This window comes from Colius striatus, chromosome 4 (genome assembly GCF_028858725.1).
Source record: "Colius striatus isolate bColStr4 chromosome 4, bColStr4.1.hap1, whole genome shotgun sequence".
Classification (NCBI taxonomy): Eukaryota; Metazoa; Chordata; class Aves; order Coliiformes; family Coliidae; genus Colius; species Colius striatus.
In genome coordinates this window covers 53,207,246-53,225,817 of record NC_084762.1, presented here as the reverse complement: position 1 = coordinate 53,225,817, position 18,572 = coordinate 53,207,246, and the positions used below count along the sequence as shown (strand labels likewise).

Genomic DNA, 18,572 nt, shown 5'->3' with positions numbered 1-18,572 from the left:
TCGTAGCTATCACTCACTTTCTAGAGGGCTGAGATGTTTAACTGTGACAACTGCTCCAAGATACTTGACAATAATTTGTGAAAGAATTGAAAAATATTAATTTTGGTCAAAAGAACATGCACACATTTCAAGCAAAGGGAGTAAGGTAAATCACTGGAACACAATCACATTTATGAGTTAGTGAGGCCTCCAATAATGAGGTAACTTACTACCTGTTTCAATTCTTCTTCCTAAAGAAAAAGAGGAGCAGCATGTGAGATTAGCCAGGATGTAAGTGAAGAACAAGAAAATAGAGCCAAATTTGGAATACAGGATTAAAGGCATAGTCAAGATAGCTAAGGGTGTGTGACTAGCTTACGGTTCAACTTCTGCACACTTTGAAACACCAGAACAGCACAAACTGTGCAGAAAACTAATTTCCCTCACCAAATTCTCTTTGCCCAGGCAGTGCAACGCCAGCAGGCAGCCCTGACTGCTAGTTGTAACACTGTAGCATTGCAAAGGTAGAGTGAAAAGTATCTTGTCTACTCCTAGCTCCCAAAAATCTGCTGGCTACTTGGTGGTCTTTGCTGCTCAGATGCCACCAATTCCTGCAGTGTGGTTGCAGGAGCCTGTGTCCGAGGAGATGTAAATCCCATACAGGGTCAAATCCATCCTTTGAGGCAAACGTGTTGCTAAATGGATTTCAGTGAAATTCTTTCTATCATCACTAGAGCCACTTTTGACCTTTTACTGAATTTCTGGGCACTCATTTCATCTGGCATGGCCAATGACAAAACAGACTCTTATGCTATTCAGAGCACTTTCTTCCAATGCGAATTTCTGGCATAGTCTGAGGTACATCAGGTGAAACACAGTTGGACTCTGCAAGCAAAGACACATTTTCCATCATACCCTAGTCTGTCTTAAAAAGGCAAGTGATTTTTGGTATCTTCACTTCTAACTGTGATCCCTTGTTGAGGCATGCTTTTTGGTTTAACAAGGGTTGGTTTCTGGATATATGAAAATGACCAAGTGTTGTTGGGGGAGTCTCTCTGAGATCAGAGAGTCAGATGCAGTTGTCAAATGGCATTCATGACAGAACCAGCAACCAAGTGGACAAAGTTAAAGGAACTAGCAAAAGCAATTCCATATGGTCATCTGCCAAGTTGTTTTTCTCACAGTTGTAAGTTAACTCACTTTATGTGTGGGGTTTTTTTAAATTTATTTGATGTCCACAAGACAGAAAACTCTAAAACCACCTGAAATGGGACCACAGAATATTTTACGTTTGTACATCGTCAAGTGTTTGATCCAGAGACTGCTAGCCTGAAATCCAGAGATGTGGCCAAATCCTTCTACAAAAGAGCAAAACAGGACTGTATTGCATCATGCTGCAGTATTATTTAAAGGCTGTATTAATTCTTCAATAGTCAGAGCCTGTCTCTGAAGTTTCATCCACTTAGCAGTAGGTGACAATGATGCAGTGTTACTACAGGAACATCACCTGAGCATCATTTGAAATCCCTGAATTGAGAGACCAAGGCAAAAAATAGAAAGGGAAGGAAACAAGACCAAATTTTATGAGTGGGAATAGTCAAGTTCTGCAGAATTTTGTGGCAATTCTTCCTCCCTCTCATCTCTTCTTTCACTCTGCCTGTTCTTCGTGGTAGTATCAGGTGGAGCTCCTTACCTTCAGTAGTTTCATGAGGCCTTCTAGCTGAACCATAAGCTCCCTCCGGCTTTCCTGGAGAGCAGACATCCTCTGTTCCAGCTCATCCTTCCTCTGTCTGAGAAACAAGCAGATTTGATCAGAGCTTACTCCTCACAGTGTCATCAGCTTTTAACTGCATCACTTCTGCAGCACGTCTATGAGGTACATATGCCTAAAGACTGCAGGAAAACAAACATACTGTCTGAATTCAGTACAGTGGTTAGAAACGGGGCTGCATGAAAGCTGGGGAGTACCCTCATACTGAGGATATTCATGGGACTGAACACAGGGCTTAGGAATCAGACACTGACACAGACACTTCTCCAAAGAACAAATGATGTTCAAACAAATTTGTGTTATATTGCCTTGTGGGAAAGCGTGGCAATTTCTGTCTTTGGATCTCTCTAGTCAATAACCTCACTAGCTGTCAAGAGAAATTAAAGCCATGCCCTGAAGGACAGGAAATTACAGCAGGGGCACTGAACAGAATGAGATATGAGAGAGGCTGGGAGAGTTCAGAAATGCAGCCCAGAAAACCACAGAGATTTGCTTTTGTTTCTATTTCTTTTTTTTTTTTTCTGAGAGCGAGAGTAAGGCTATATCGCACAGTGGAGACATAACTGCTTGAAAGGAACACTTTGGACTTGGAATCCAGTGCTGATCCTGTGGCAGTAAGCCAGTCCAAGTGGGACAGCCAGTTTGTGCCCACATCAATGGGACTAGCACAGCTCCACAGCACAGGACAGAAGGTCAGCGCTTGCATATATTCAGTCACTAAACAGTGAGAGAAGTCCTCACATAAATACAAAATTACATTGTTGCCTTCTGGAAGCTATGATGTAAACAATATCACGGTATATATATTAGGTATCTTTTATACACTATTGTATTACAAATAACATAAAAACACTATATTAGCCTTGCACCTATAAAATATGACAATTTAGTAATGGAAAAGCACCAGAGCCAACAAGGCTAACTACATTTCCTATATTTAGGGAAATACAAAACCCCGATTTTGAGCCTTCTCTGTATGTGAGCAGTTACCGATACAAACAAAACTGATTTCTACAAGGTTGCTCATGTGTGCTGTCTCTCACCTATAAAATAGGATCATATAGTGACACTGCCAGGTTGTATTTCCTCTTCTGCAGGTTTAATCTATTTTCTGCAACAAATTACCTGCTCTGGCTTTTCTTTTCCAGGCATGTAATGGTTGGAAATGCTATGAACTGTACAAAGGCAACTGAGTTTAAGAAACTGCTAATAAAAATGAGATAACCTATCCATGTAATTCAAAGTGGCAGGTCCTAGCACAAACCTCTGCTGGGTTTTTAGATATGTTCTATGGGGAGAGAGAATCAAAGCAGCATGCAATGTACAGACCGCTCCTCGGTCTCTTTTCTCCTGTGGTTCTGCAGCAAGTTCTGGCAAGTAAAAGGCTTTCCAACCTGTCTCCAAGACAGCACTAGCACTGGTAACGTGAAGAAACACTGCATTCGTTCAGACCCTCATTCCAGCAAGCCTGCAACGCTACAGCAGCGAGTGAAAGGTGCTGGGATAAGTACCCACAACATAATTCACAGATTCCAGCATTTCTTAATATTAGATGAGCTAAATTGACCTACTTCCCTAATTGCTTCAAGCCACAAAATTCTGTGGGATAGGAGACATAAATCTGTTCTGAGTCCTAGGGTTTTACACATGATAAGAACAGCCTTGTGACACCTTTGGTGTCTAGAAATTTGAGGTGGTGTAGAAATTCCAATGTTTTGCCTTTCAAATGGAGAACGTTTTAGGAGATATGCAAAGTTGTACAGGCCCACAGACTAAAAGTTATTTTCTAACTCTGACACTGCATATTAAATCAGAAAAGACACCATAATTGAGGAACTCAGCATCACTGCCCAAGGGACATCCCATCTCAGGAAATTCAAAAAAGGCTATTATGATTTTAATATGTGTAGCAAAATGGAAAAGAGAGAAAAAATAAGTAGTCAGTCTGCTAACACTTAAAATAATTTGGTGGGTTTTTTTTCAGGATAATGAATTTTATTAGTCAACTACATAGAAAGCTAATCTTCTAAACCTGCTTGAAAGAGACTTTTTTAGGCTTGATGCACAGGAGCTACATTATTGGTATATTTTGTGCAGTGTACATATTTTCATCATAGTCAGTTTTATTCGTCTCACAGAATGTCACTTGCCTGTAGACATCTAGAAGTAATTACATAATAAAATCACTCACAGCAACAGCTCAACTGTCTTTGGATTGCAAAGCAAATGTAATTATTTGTGAAACAGAAAAATATTTTAGCGTGGAAAATGGAATAATAAAACTATACAGTATTTGTAAAGAAAAAAATTAGCCCCATTTCGTACAGTAATTTCCTTTGTTTATGAATCAGACCACTAAAATATCAGTCGTGTAAAGAGTGGCTACGTGATGAAAAATGTCCTTTAGTCTTCTCATGAGAGAACTGCTCTATGTGGCGGGTGGGAGGCAGATATAATCTATCGTTGTTTCACTAGAAAGAGTTTAGACTATTCTATATTCACACAAAGTGTTTTGAATAGTTCATATTGGATTTTCTGGCTCTCACAATATGAACTTCAAGACTTGCAGAGAGCCTACAGATCTGGGACAGTGACAATTGTACTTCTTCAACATGACATACATGGCAGTTAAATGTAAGCCCAGGTAGAGTATCCTAATTAACATGCAGACACAACCATATCAACATTTTTAGCTTAGTAGGATAATTGGAGAAATGATCCTCTAAATCTTCAGCTGCTCCAGATGACATTACTCTTCACTTCCCACATGACAAGGAGTATCAGTCTGCAGCCTGGTTTCACACCACAAAGAGAACTGAGCTCTCCTTAGAGTTCAACACATGGGGGAGATTTACAAAAATTAATGTCTAATTTTGGCTCTATTTTTATATAGCTCCGTATTTACTTTAGAATAAATGAGAAGCCTTTATAGAAGCATTTGTTCCGACAGAACGACCTTTTTCCCTATATAACTAACATCACGTGGACAGGCTGTATGGACCTATTCCAAATGACCTAAGGGCTTAACTCTGCAAACAGCAATGCACATGCCTAATTTAATGTATATGAATAATAAGTGAGATTCCTCATGCATGCTGTTTAAAGCATAAACTTAATTACTTCTAGGACTACAACCTGCACCAAAAAACAAAGAAAGAACACACATCATGTTATACACCTAAAAAAGCACCTAAAACATAAGCCAGGCTTATCTCTTTTAGTTCTTCTGAGAATGACTAGATGGAGTCACCATCCTTAGAGATATTTAAAAGACGCATAGATGAGGTGCTGAGGGACATGGTTTAGTTTAGGGATGGGCTTGGCAGTGTTAGGTTAGTGGTTGGACTAGATGATCTTGAAGGTCTTTTCCTTCTGAAATGATTCTACGATTCTATGGCTGAAGGCTTTGCCACTGTGGACTTACCTCAATAGCCGAAGCTCTGCAAGGAGAGTGGGATTTTGTTGTGCCTTCTCCGGTGTGGGCTGAGACGCTTGCTCATGTTCAAGGCGCAGCCTTTGGATCTCCTGCAGGATTTCCCTTGGGGAGGAGAATAAGTAGAAGACTACAGGTCAGTAATTTTCCACAAAAGCAGCTTCCTGGATATTGCAAGAGGAGAAAAAGCATGATTGTATGCAGCGCTTTGTCAATATAGACATAATGACTGGGCTTGAACCAACAAAAGGAGCCCTCAGCAATGGGAGAGGGTTCTGCATATTTGTAAATAAACTTTTAGGACTTCACCATAAAGAGAAATATTTTTTCAAGACCCTCAAAATCAAAGACAGATATGAAATAGCTCTATGCTTAATTAAATTGTTCCCTTCTAATTCTTCCCTATGGACATTTCAAGCAACACATGAACTTCACAAAAATTAAAATAACCTATCTGGTCCTTCTTGGGTACCAGAGAAAATATTCAGTGCTTAAAAAAAACACTTTTAGGGTAAGTGGAAATGTGAGAGTGGTCAACAATTCTGAGCAGCTTGCCAGCCCTGGAGCGCTGCCAAAAGGCTAAAGCAAAGTTTTGCAGCAGAAGGTTGAAACCTTTATGCATTTTGTCTCCTCTTCACAATGTGCTGGACGGCAGCCGGACAGGAGGCAGCCTCAAACTATGAAAGACAAATCGAGACTAGAGCTGGTGGTTCATTACACAGTGACAGAAGGCAGTGCAGAGTTTGGAATAGGGAACCATCTGGTCAGGGCTGGCCTCTATTTTACAGTCCAGCAGAGCTCTACTGCCATACATTTCATGATATCAGGCAGCCTGATACCCAGGACCAGATCCTCTCCAGTTAACAAAAAGGCATCACTCCTTTTGGGGGCTGGTTGGTCTATTTCTCCCGCACACTCTTTCCATGTCTCAGTCACATACATATCTAGTATCTCATTTGATAAGCAGACTAACTTGCTGCTAACCTTTCTGCAAACCTTTCCCAGGCAGGCTGTAGGCTGTCTTCTGGACAGCTTTAATCATCTTTTTTTTTCCCCCCCAAATAAAAGTAAGGCAGCATAACATTACCAGTGTGACTAATCCCTTTAGCACTTTGTGTTATAGTGCTATGGATGATTCAACTCAAAGTTAATCTGGTTTTCAAACAGAACAGGCTTTTTTTTTTTTCTTTTAATTCTTAGCAAACAGCAGCTGTGAACAGTAAAGTATCCATGATTACATCCCCTCATTGAACAGTGCACTCATTAAAACACAGGGTGACTATGGATCTAGAAGCCTTTGTCATATACTGTGGACTTCTTTTGTGTCCTGTGCTTTTTGTTAGCGGAGGCATGTATGCATGTATAAGCACATTGCACACAAGTAAGTGGCAAAAAAACATCAAAAAACAATCAAATATGAGACTGAACAAAACCAAGTACCTTGCAACTGCTTACCGGTTTTTATTTTCAAGCTCTGCAATCAGCTGCCTTTGTTGCTTGTTTGCATCAATGGTGAAGGAGATATCTGATGCCCCTCTCTGCTGACTCTGCTGCTGCTACAAAAAAAGAGAAGGCCATATTGAAGGAGGAATAGCCAACATGCAGCAGTTCAACATAGATCTGTTTTATGAAATCTGCTTACAGAAGATGCAGTACCAGGCTTGCCTACACTAAAAATGAGCATCCATGCTATGCTCATACCAGTATGGCTCCATTGCTAGTAAAAGCAGCGTAAGTGCTAGAGTAAATAAGACTTGGTGTTTACCAATCTGTCATTCATTGCTTCTTCAAGGAGATTCCTCTGAACCAATTGTAAAAGGCAATGGCACTGCTGTAGGCAGTTGCTGTAACAGGGCTCACAATTTTGAGACTACAGACAAGAGGAATACACTGATGCAGATACCAGTGTCTCTCTCCAAAAAGAAGGGGACATCTTTCCAGTGGAGTGATGCTCTGCTCCCTTGAAAACAGGGTTTTACTTTCAGTTTGAAAGCTGTACTCAAGTTTTCAGTATGACTATGTGATCTATTTGGCCAAATTTTCCTACATACTCTGTCCTTCATATATAGCAGAACCCCTTTTTTTTTCCCCTGAAAAAAATGAGTGGGAATGAAACTATTCCTTACCAAACCAAGCAGTGCTCACTACAGCTCCACTGGACTCTGCTCTTTTTTTCATGTTCATCAGCAATAACCAAATATTGTTTTCTTGGTTCACACTCCTGAATTTCACTATTGTACCAATGTCAATCCAGAACAAGATATTTAAAGTTTCACAGGTATCAAAGATATCCATTTATTTCTGACTCCATTCTGAAAGAATCAGATCTAGCTGTGATCTGAGGGTTTCCCACTGTAAAAGCCATGCAAAGTTTAATTCTGAAGACCAATTTTATGCAATGCTAGTCCCCTCCTCCAGGAGTTGGGCCCTCAAAAAACATGAAGACACATCTCAGTGCTAGTCTTTGTTAGCACTGTCTGTGGGAAAAAGACAGTACGTTATGCCTGTAACCATTGCTTCTTTTTTCTGCTGCAGGCACATTAATACTCTAAGCATAGAGAAGCAGAACAGTGCATAAAGAACAACTGATACACACTGGTAGATGTCATGATTGATACAGGGGGACTGAGGATCTTTATCCTGAATGTCCTTAAAAACCAGAATGACCATCAGCAAAGTCTTAAAAATTTCCCCGGTGCTCCTAATGTGGTGTCACTTGTGTGTCCAGAAATATTTCTGTATACAGAAACCTTCTCTTTTCCTTCTGTCTCTTTTGTTCATAGAGTACAGATGGATGGCAAAAAGGAATTCAGTATTTTCCTTCAGATCATCTCTATTTAAAAGCTACTTAAATATTGTTTCCTGTTTTCCTCTGTATCACAGACACGTGTTAAATACAACTGATTTCTACCAGTTTCTACTCAGAGACATTATTAATGGGAAATCTTGTTCCCACAAAGAACTACCATCATTCAGAAACAAGACCATCATCTACAGGTTGCCCTAACTTTGAAACACTGTGTCACACCTCTGGAAGGGATTGATGTGGGCTGGGCTGGCAGACTGGGAGCACCCCTCCCTTCCCCTGGTAGTGTGAAATTTTCCATGACAGTCGGCTGCACAGGGTGGCAGACGAATCTTCACTGTCTTCACTTAAGAGGAATGTGACTCAGTGTTTTCACAGGAAGAGTGGTGCCCAATTTTGCACTTTCTGTTGACCCCACTGTGCAAATCTGAGTGTGAAAATACCCTTCCGGGCACTCCGGACCGACTGCTTTTCACTTAACCATCACTTATGGTCCCTTGTTTTGCCAAATGTGCTGAGATGGAAAAAAAAGTAACTAGGTTGACCTTATTTGTTCCATTTAAGATTCCATATACTTTGATTAGGTTCTGGCTTCATTCTCTCTTACTCCTGAATATAGTGAGGTTTTAGCCTGTCATCACCTTCTATCCTGGGATACATAGAGCAGAATAATCATTGCTCTGAAATGAAAATGGGAGCCGGCGCTAATGCAGAGGGTCATTACAGTCATCCTGTTGAAGATCATTCTTTAAAATCCTCAGCACTTAGGGCCCTAGTGGCTGTGATATTTGAACTAAAGAGTAAAATGGATTTGCCACTCCATTTTCCCTCTGCAGTAAATCATTAACCTTTAACCAAAGCCAGCCCAGACAATATTTTCTAGTCTTTCAAGACGTCAGATTTCCTTTGCTGTAACAGTTGAAATACCATTGCATTAGTACATAGATTATATGCATTAGTAGGTGGATTCTTTGGTTTAAATGGACTGCATAAAAGTGTTATTACTAAAGCATAACAGCGTCTGATGAAAAGGATAGGGAGAAACGGTTCATTAATCATTAAGACTGTCAGATGTAATCTCCCTGATCTTGCCAAGCCCCTGGAACCTGACAGAAGGAAAGTACCTTCCTTTAATTAAAACACTTACTGATGAAGAAGTTTCTGCTGCCAGCCTTGCTGCATACCTGGCGATCAGCTTATGTTCTTCATCCAAGCGACTTGCACTGTCGAGCACACTACACAGGGTTGGAGGGGGAAGGAGGGAAGGCATGTTAATACACAGTAAAAATGACCATTGCTTTGTCACATTGTCCACTCACACACTCTTATTAGAGAATTTAGAAGCAAAACGTTGCCTAATTAACAACGGCAGATGTTAATTGAGCAAAGGGAAGAAGTGGGAGGGTCATTTCCCTGGAAGGATCAGCTCTAGGGTCACTTTCCCTTAGGGGAAACAGTAGCGGTCTGCGGTCCCTGGCCAAGGCTGTGCAGGATGCAACTCACAGATTGCACTGTCCAAAGAGGGGAGGGAGGTGGTTAGGACCACTGGTCAGCATTTGTTTTTACTTCTCAGCTTTGTCATACCACCTAGAAGAGCGATTACTTTTTGCATAGTGGATTAGCGGGAACCTCAGTGTTTGTTGAGAAAAAGTGCAGAAGCTTTGTCAGATTCGCAACAGACAACAATACTTAAGAAAGCTTTACAGGGCACTTACCAAGGCCTCATGGACCACAGTTTGGAACCACTGATCTAGGAATTTATAATCAGACTTTCTCTTTTATTCTTGGTTTCTTGATATTTGGGAATAAGAGTTCAGAGAATCACACAATGGTGATCAGAAAGTGTAAGAACCGAACAGCAAATATGCTGAATTCCTTTAAAATATTTAAATTTGTTACCTATATATGGCCACTGATCCCAGACTTGGATTCACTTTAACTTTGGGCCAACTCCTGCTGCCAAGATGCAGGAGCTTACTAGCACCAAGATGAACTTTGGTCACTTGTGCAGAATCTCCATAAAAACTACTCTAGAAAGTGTAAGAACTAAAGCTAACATGCTGAATTCCTTTAAAATACTGTATCTTATTCCTTTTTTCCCCCCTAAGAATATCAAAGGCAAATATTTGTCTCAGGTTAATCCTTTGCCAGCTGCCCTTATTTCAAGCGACTAAATATTATTTAGTCAGATGAGCAGGAAAAAAGTAACAGAGTGAGAACCTTTACTATGACTAAACACTTAGAAGTTTGCAGAGAACCATCAAAACTAATAAACTGACAAAAAACAAAATCTGAAGAGGACTTAGTTGACCCTGGATAATCCCAGGATTTAGAAACCTACATTGCATTACTTTTAGTATGTACAAAAGAAAAAAAATGAAGCCCCTAAGAGGAGGTTAGAAGAAGCTTTGGTGTGTGGAATACAGGACAGCCTGCAGACTATGCCAGAGAGAGGTAAGTCAGAGCTCTTTTGCTATTCCTTGGCAAATGTCTGATATTTTGGCTGAAGGGAGACAGACACACGCCTCCCTACCCATGGGCTCTTCATGCAACTGGCTGCTGGCAAATGAGCTTCACCTTTCAAAAGAGTGTACAAAACTATGGTTATTTTGGGCATGGACATCTTAGTCTGTTTTTGCCAGAAATTGTACCTTGAACTTGAAAAGCCTTCCAGATGAAAATGGCACTTGTGCATAAAATTCTGCTTTTGAAGAACTGGCATCTTTACAAAAGGAAAAGGAAACATTTCTCCAAAATTTCCCAGTGAGTTCATATCCTCGTGTACCTCAGGGAACTAAAATCATATGTATCTTTTGTTTGGCTTGATTAAGTCCACCAGGATTCAGGAGTTATGTTTGAAAGATGAGAAGTGGTGATGAATGATCAATATACTAAAGCTTAGAGTTATATGGACTCATTGCCTGCTGAGGCAAGGGAGGAGAGATAAACATCATCTTTTTCTCGTTCTGACAATAACCTGTGAGACCACAAACACAAAGTTTAGAAAAATTGTAAAGCTGCAAGAAGTCAGACCCAGAGGGATTCTGCGCAAGAGAAGCTTGTGCTGCAGACTGCACATGAGACTTCTGGTGGTAGATGAACACCAGCTTTGTGGTTTTGGTTATGTTTAATTTATTCTGTTACATGTGTAGCTTAATTCTACAATTACTCAGACTCCTGAGAGATAACTGATTTACTCCCTGAAAAGACCCAAGCTAAGTGCATTTTTCTGAATTTATACGGTTCTGCTTCTTACATACTCCTGCTTACTGTCCTGACATGTCATCCAGAGAAAGGGGCAAGCAACTCTTGTAGGCACATAACATTATGCAAATCAGGTAATAAGGGTTACTTTCATAGCAGTATAATTAATTTTTAATTTTTCCATGATGACTAAAACATCACATCCTAACAGATGGCTGCTAAACCAGCAAGCATTCAGCACCAATTCTCCTTTTTACAGCAATGTGTAACCATATTATCCATCCTGGAAAAATAATGGATTACAGTTATGCCTGCTGGAATACCACAAACTGCAACATAGTTCTGAGATGTGATGACGATGACTGTACTGAATGAAACAAGTCACTGCAGCTTTTTGATTCTTACTTGCTTTTTAGTGGCTTTCATGTATATTTATGTATAGGTGGATGTCATAAAATAGATGGAGCAACATGTCAAATTTGGTCCATGAATGCCACAAATCACTGGCCCTCAAGCCTTGTAAATTAAATTTCAATGTCTGAGAGAAATTTAGTTCTGGAATGTACCTATCCTATGTGATTCATTAAGTGCCAAGGTATGCACAGCAGCATTAGCCTTGACTACCAAGACTTTTATTCTCAGAGTTCTGGTTTGCCATAACTCACTTCTGTTTTACTTCAGCAAATTCACAATGATACAGTGAAATACGCACAAGTTTTATTATGTGTGCAGAATTTGAGACCCTCAAGAGAATTATTCAGGCATCCTTTTGAAAGAAATTGAACATTTTACACACAAATATCCTGCTGCTGATCCTTCTTTTTTACAAAAGTAGAACAATGTTTTTAATGCCACTTCTCCATTAGTGATCAATATCTTTAAAGATTTTATAAATATTAGCAATAATTGGTCTGGCAGTAGTATCATAATTCAGAATATTTGTTTATTAATAACTCAGTAGAGTTAATGTCCAATATTTTTTTAGGCTCTAGTTGATCTATGTAATACCATACAGTCTAGGGGAAATCCATAAAAAAGAGACATCAAAATTACCAGTAAAGGGTGAAAAATACAATAGGCTGTCAACAAAGGAGTAACACTGGAGGATCTTGGCTATTTCTCAGGCTTTACATGTGTCAAATCAGGCTGCTCTGCAGCAGGCACCCTACAATAGGTGATACGCACGTCTCCTGATGGTCTTAAAATTACATCACCATTGATTAGAAAATTTTCTGAAATGTCAGCCTCTTGCGAAATTTTTGCAACAGAGATACCAGCATGATCTTCATGATATGCTCTTATTCTACAAACCCTCACCTAATAAATAATTTATTGTCAAAAATATGGACAAATTAAAGGGTATGTCCCTAAGCCTCAGGGCTGTATTCTGATGCTAGTTCATCTGTGACACTTTCAAAATTGTCCTGCTTTTAAGATGCTTTAAAACTGAGACACATCACCTGAGCACTCTACTATTGTTGATTTGCCATTTATTTTAGAATCACCAAGATTTTACCATAAAAAAATCTTAATAGCACTCAGGTACATGGCCATAATCACACCAACTAACTCCTTGGAAGGGAATCAAGTGTCTACACATTTCCTTTGTAATCAGTGAGCCTCTGAATGTTCCATGAAAGAGGAAAGATTAGACCAGCCTTCCTACCACCATGTCATCATGCATGCCCTCTTAACAATTTTAAAAATACCATACATGTACAGCATGGCACTTTTACAATACAGAAGTATGACTTGCCATAGTATTACACAGTGTGGCACTAAAAAAAACAGAAAATAACTTCTCTGTGGAACAAAATAACCTCCTACTTATATTTTATCTTTTTTTCTTCTGCATCTGAAAAGAAAAAGACTGAAATATGTGGAAGTAATTCAAAACTAGGTAAAGTCTCCAACTTATAGAAATTAAAAGGAAAACTGTGTGCAGCTAAAAGTTTTTTTTTTAGACTCATGCACTAAAGATGAACTAAATTAATTATCAAGTGTTACTTTTAAATGAGAAAACACACTTTGTGATGGAACTAACAAAACATATGTGTAAGGGATATTTTTTCTACCCATACATTTACTACAAATGATTAGTAAGTCTTTGTCTTCTTTCTTAATTTGCCCCAGAATAGTGGATTCTTAAAACTCTCAAATAGCTTATTAGCCCACAAGGGATGGAAAGGAAAACTTGTACTTCTAGTTGCGGTATCAAAATCTGCAGATGAAAAATAAAGATAAGCAAATTACTTTAACCTCTTGCTCAAAAATATAAATACTAGCTACACTTAAAACAGAAAAAAGTTATACTGGGCTATATTGGACTGATTATTAGCTATATCTTTTTACACTGTCCTCCTCTTTTCATCTTTTCCTTCCAAGTAGAAAAACTCAATACAGTCTCATTTCTAATCTGAGTGACTTGCTTCATTTTCCTTATAGTTGTTCTTTTCATGGTCCATCTCATTTCTTGCACTTGGCCAGCATGCCAGTGTCTACCAGTTCCCAGCTGTTTAAAGGAAACAAAGAGAAGAGAATTTAGCCTGACTCGCTATCTAATAAAACTCACCTTGTTTTATTCTGAAATGTTACTGTATAGCTCTTCAGATAATTTTATGAATTATGATCGCAGGTTTTTCTTGCAGACAAAGGTCCTCTTTTCACTTTTGGGTCACTGCCACTAGCACTTGAAAATATGTGATGGCAGGTATGTGTATCTACACGTGGTATTTTTGCAGGCAGACAAAATGGCTGAGCTGGCTAGCTGCAACCTCACCTCAATCAGGAGCTGTCTCATTGTGGTTAACTATGTGCTTTACTCAGGTTACCAAATCTTGTTAAGCTGCAGGGTTAAATAACTTGGATTCCACACCATTGTAACAGAGCTCTGTGTATTTTGTGCAAATTGCACTCAGCCACTTTGGGTCAGAGGCAGAAGGGGCTCACCTTTGCCTGAAGATGCCACCCCAGCCTGTATATGAGACCAGCAGCTGAGCCTCCTGCAGAAGCCTCACCTATCTCCCCTGGAAACTGGTGTCACGCAGCAGCTTCATGATAGCAACACTGTGTTTGCTACTCTAGTGTTTATCAAATTATTTCTCTAAGAGCAGTCTCATTGCAACAAAGTAGAAAATGGTAATGCAGCATGATCTGATGCATGACTAAGACTGCTGTCCCTCTCAGTTATGTATCTGTCAAAATCTAATTGGTATCTTATATAAGCAACCAAGACTGTTTCTCATTGAGGATGCTGTGACTGCAGTGATTAAATGTCAGTAATCAGATGTTATGTAATACACTTTGCATCAGTTATTTAAACAATTAAGGACATTATCAGTTACTCGCCATTCACCCTTCAAAAACATTAAATTTGAAGGATGTTATGGCACATCATGTGTATGTGTGTACTTGGATACAAATGTTCTATGACTGGGTGAGGCTGGCTCAAAACCTTGAAGTTCATAGAATCATAGAATGGTAGGGGTTGGAAGGGATCTTTAGAGATCATCCAGTCCAATCCCCCTGCAGAAGCAGGTACGTCTAGATGAGGTCACATAGGAATGCATCCAGGCGGGTCTTGAAGATCTCCAAGGAAGGAGACTCTACACCCTCCCTGGGCAGCCTGTGCCAGAGCTCCCTCATCCTCACAGTAAAATAGTTTTTTCTTCTGTTTAAATGGAACTTTTTGTGTTCTAGCTTCATCCCATAAGTTGGAAGATATTGGATAAAATTTAGAGGACAAAGACAGTGAAGATAAGGCCAGGCACTCATAAAAGGATCAAACCGTTGGTCCTCACTGAAGCTAAATGAATTACAGAGATGGCATCCAAAATGTCATGCCTGGCAAACTCACCTAGCACCAAAAAATACTCTAAACCATGTCCATTAATTGCTCACCTCTTGAACAACTTTATCAAGTAAACCACTTCCGGTAAGCAAGGCCACATTTCCTTCTCCCTGTCAAACTGGTATTTGCTAGCATACTCCTGTCCTCAGTCACAGATGGGACATATGGCCCCAGCAGCATTTTTTGGAAGTGTTTCTCCAGGAATGAAAGTATCTTTTAAAATGTTATTGAAGAAATAGCTTTCATTTTCTCACTAAAAGTTAGCTTGTCTTTTTTTTCCCCCCTACTGGCACATTGCAGTGGGCTACAGAGTAGAGAAGCAGGGCCAGAATAGTGAAGGCAGACTTTTTGTTTTTCACTGGGCATGGCAAATTATCCCCATTTTAACCTGCAGTTACATAGAGAAGTGAATTTTATAAGACTGCAGAGAACCACACCATTCACCCTCCCAAATGAAGTTGTTTGTTGCCTTCTACATAAATGAGTAACTGGAGAGTTTCTCCTGACTTGGGAAATATTCTGCAATATCAGTACAGGAAACTGAAGGGCTCATTATGAGAAAAAGAAACCACATACGAGTAAGTCTTGTTGGAAACACTGCAGAGTTTTCTGTCCAGTGCCACATTTTCTAGGGCCATATAATACAGCGCACACCCCCTTGCTGGCAAAGAGCTGTGAAGTCTGGAGTTTTGTTGCAGTTGGAGAGGTGAGCCAGCGTTCTCCCTCCCCGGGTGGTCTGCTGCCATAACCATCTGCAGGTGCTTAGGACAGCACGTGGCTTTAGCTGACACAGCTCCATATTCACTCTAGCAGAAACCATGAGCTATGCTGAAGACATCATTCAAAAACCTGTGATACTTGAGTCTGAATGTGATGAATGCAAATTTAGAAATCGGGCAGATTTAAAGCAATACCTGACATGTAAAAATGGAAATGAACTCCTTCTTTCACCAGGTTAATAAACAAATTCCTATTATCATTATTTATGTACTATTATCTTTTCTTACTTTCAAGGTAAGGTGAAACTACAAGTTACATATCAACTCAAAAGTTATTACCTTGTATGTTATTACCATCATTGTATGAAGACTCCTGTGCCACCACCACGTCCTGCACTGACTAGAGCTCAGTATCCCAAATCAATTTGTACAGCCATTCTTACCTAAGCAATTACTCGCAATACCTTGCTACTTGACATCACTAAAGAGACAAATAGCAATTGCCACAATCCACCAACTTTGGGAGGACATACCCCATGTTTATATGCATTTCTTTTAGGTTAGTGCTCATAAAGAGCTACTTCAGCCTGTAGCCAGGTGTAAACAGTGAGAGCACTTGGGCAACCAATGTCCCTTTCTTTCCTGGGTTCCCCAAAGGTGCCAAACCTGCACTAACCGTGTGGGGTTGCTCTGCAGCATGTTGACATACAACCCGATGAGTACATGTTCATCGGCCAACCTGTCTGCCACATCGAGGCTGTACTGTAACCTGAAATGAGGTCAGGGGAGAGAGGGAGCGATCCGGACAGACAGAGAGAAGGAAATAAACAGAGAAAGCAGGAACAAGTGAGATTGTGAAATGGGAACTTAGGAGTGAATACTTAAGTGTTCTTAGAAAAAAAAAAAAGCCAACAACAAACCAACAAGTGCAGAAGTTATTTTGTTATTATTGTAATTTATATGTTAAGTATTTAGTGGCTTAGGATGGTAGGATCCCACTCAATTACAGAGCCGGTCTCAGAAATCAGTGAGATGCCCCACTGGGCCAGGGAATGGAACTGTACAGTACCATTTATTTCAAAATACATCGGACTGTGAGGTTAGTACTCTTTGCTTTAATATACTATGTATGGCATACATACATTAAATATACGTTACGCACATGATTAACGTACTGAAATCACAAGGCGGATTTACTTGCAAGTGTCTGAGCAAGACCTCACACATCCAGGTGTACATAAAAATATTAAACATGCCCTACTTAGATCACTGGGTTAACTGGTTATCACAATTATCTCAGGAAAGGCTGTTATAGAATACATTACAAGTGGGAGGAAGAGAGGAAAATGATTTGGTTAATACGTATTAGGGCAAGTTATAAACACACTCTCTCTTTAACTTACCCTTTGCCTTTCAAGAAAGCTGGAGCAGCCCTAGCCAGCAGTTTGCTCTGCTCTACTTCAGTATTCTTGGAAGGAGAGCTAGTTAATAAGACAAGAAAACTAAGAACAGGGTAAACAGTGATGTCTGAAATGAATTAGAGAACAGTTTGGAGAAACTCGTTCAAGTGCCCTTGACTGAACAGAAATAACAACAGAAGCTTATAAAGACATTTTAGAAAATTCCAGGAAATGCTAAGGCAGGAATTAGAGTTCTCCCTTCTGTTCTCCAAAAGCAAACTATAAGGCCTTCACTACAGAAAAGAGAAACAAAATGTGCTTCTCTCACAAATGGAGAGCTGAAGGCTTGTGTAGTTTCCAGGTGGAGTCCAAGGCAAACATCATCTGAAATGCACACTTCAAGCTGGGAAAGCTAAAACAGCTAAATTGCTTCTCACATTTGCTGTAAGACAGTTTCAATAATCTATGCAAATGTGCTTACTTATATCCAACGTTGGGGGACATGCTAATTTAATTTTCAGTAGTACTGTTCTTCTGTTTATTTATTTTAAAAAAAAGTTCATCAAACCCAATTTTTCTATTTTGTACTGCAGTATTCAATGGATTGCAGTAACCACAAACCACATCTTTCTCAACGCTAAAATACCGATGCTAGTAAGTACTTAAGATAAGAGTGGCTAAAAATTGAGCTATTTAAAAGTTAGTTTTTCTTTCAAGTTGCAGCATTTTTGGTTTAAAAAACAACAAAACAAACAAACGAAAATTTTACTCTCTTAATTTTAAAAATTATTCACCTTTATTTTTGGTTTAGTGACTGATACTGTAAATGCCCTTGATCAAAAGATGGGCACACGAGCATGCATGCAACCTGTGCATCCAGGTGTATTTATGAGCATACGCGTGTGTGTACAGGCAGCTGATGTTGCACAACTGTAGTGCATGATAAATCTGAGCTGATATGGCCGTGACAGACTAAAGATCCAAACTTTTAATACTGGGACAAATAAGGACTTCAGTAGTAGAAGGTGAATGGCCATTCCTCTCTCTTTGGGAGGTCAAGGTTGGCAGTTGAGTTCTGAAAAGAATGGTACTGAAGGGTCTCCTAAGAACCCAAGTCCTATTGATTTGTAATAAATCTGGAAGATAGCTGAATGAGATGCTATACTGCAGAGCAAGAAAAAAATGCCTGCTTCATATTTGTATGCCCATAAGCATGCCACTTCTGTGTGTTGTGCTTCCACTGAAGTGATATCCATGTAGATAAACATGTTCCATCTAGAACATTTTATCCGTCTAGAAGGATACGTTTTCCTCCCATGTTTTCTTCCCAGTTACAGAAGGAAAATGCATTCAAGGTGTACAGGGTGTGCTATTTCAGCTGAAAATACTGCTTTAGGTTCTTTAAAGATA

The 18,572-nt window shown here is 39.6% G+C and overlaps 1 protein-coding gene across 2 annotated transcripts in view; it reads right to left on the bottom strand.

The window, feature by feature from the left end:
* DTNA (dystrobrevin alpha) overlaps nucleotides 1-18,572 on the bottom strand; it is a 189,103-nt gene that overhangs the window by 21,405 nt on the left and 149,126 nt on the right. Inside the window, exons 12-17 of one of the 2 annotated variants that reach the window (XM_061994451.1) lie at nucleotides 17,166-17,243; nucleotides 16,439-16,531; nucleotides 9,137-9,224; nucleotides 6,639-6,739; nucleotides 5,175-5,288; nucleotides 1,673-1,769 (exon numbers count right to left, since the gene is read on the bottom strand). In XM_061994451.1, coding sequence (XP_061850435.1) covers nucleotides 1,673-1,769; nucleotides 5,175-5,288; nucleotides 6,639-6,739; nucleotides 9,137-9,224; nucleotides 16,439-16,531; nucleotides 17,166-17,243 — 571 coding nt within the window. The remainder of the gene's footprint in view (nucleotides 1-1,672; nucleotides 1,770-5,174; nucleotides 5,289-6,638; nucleotides 6,740-9,136; nucleotides 9,225-16,438; nucleotides 16,532-17,165; nucleotides 17,244-18,572) is intronic. The other variant, XM_061994450.1, reaches the window with a different exon arrangement.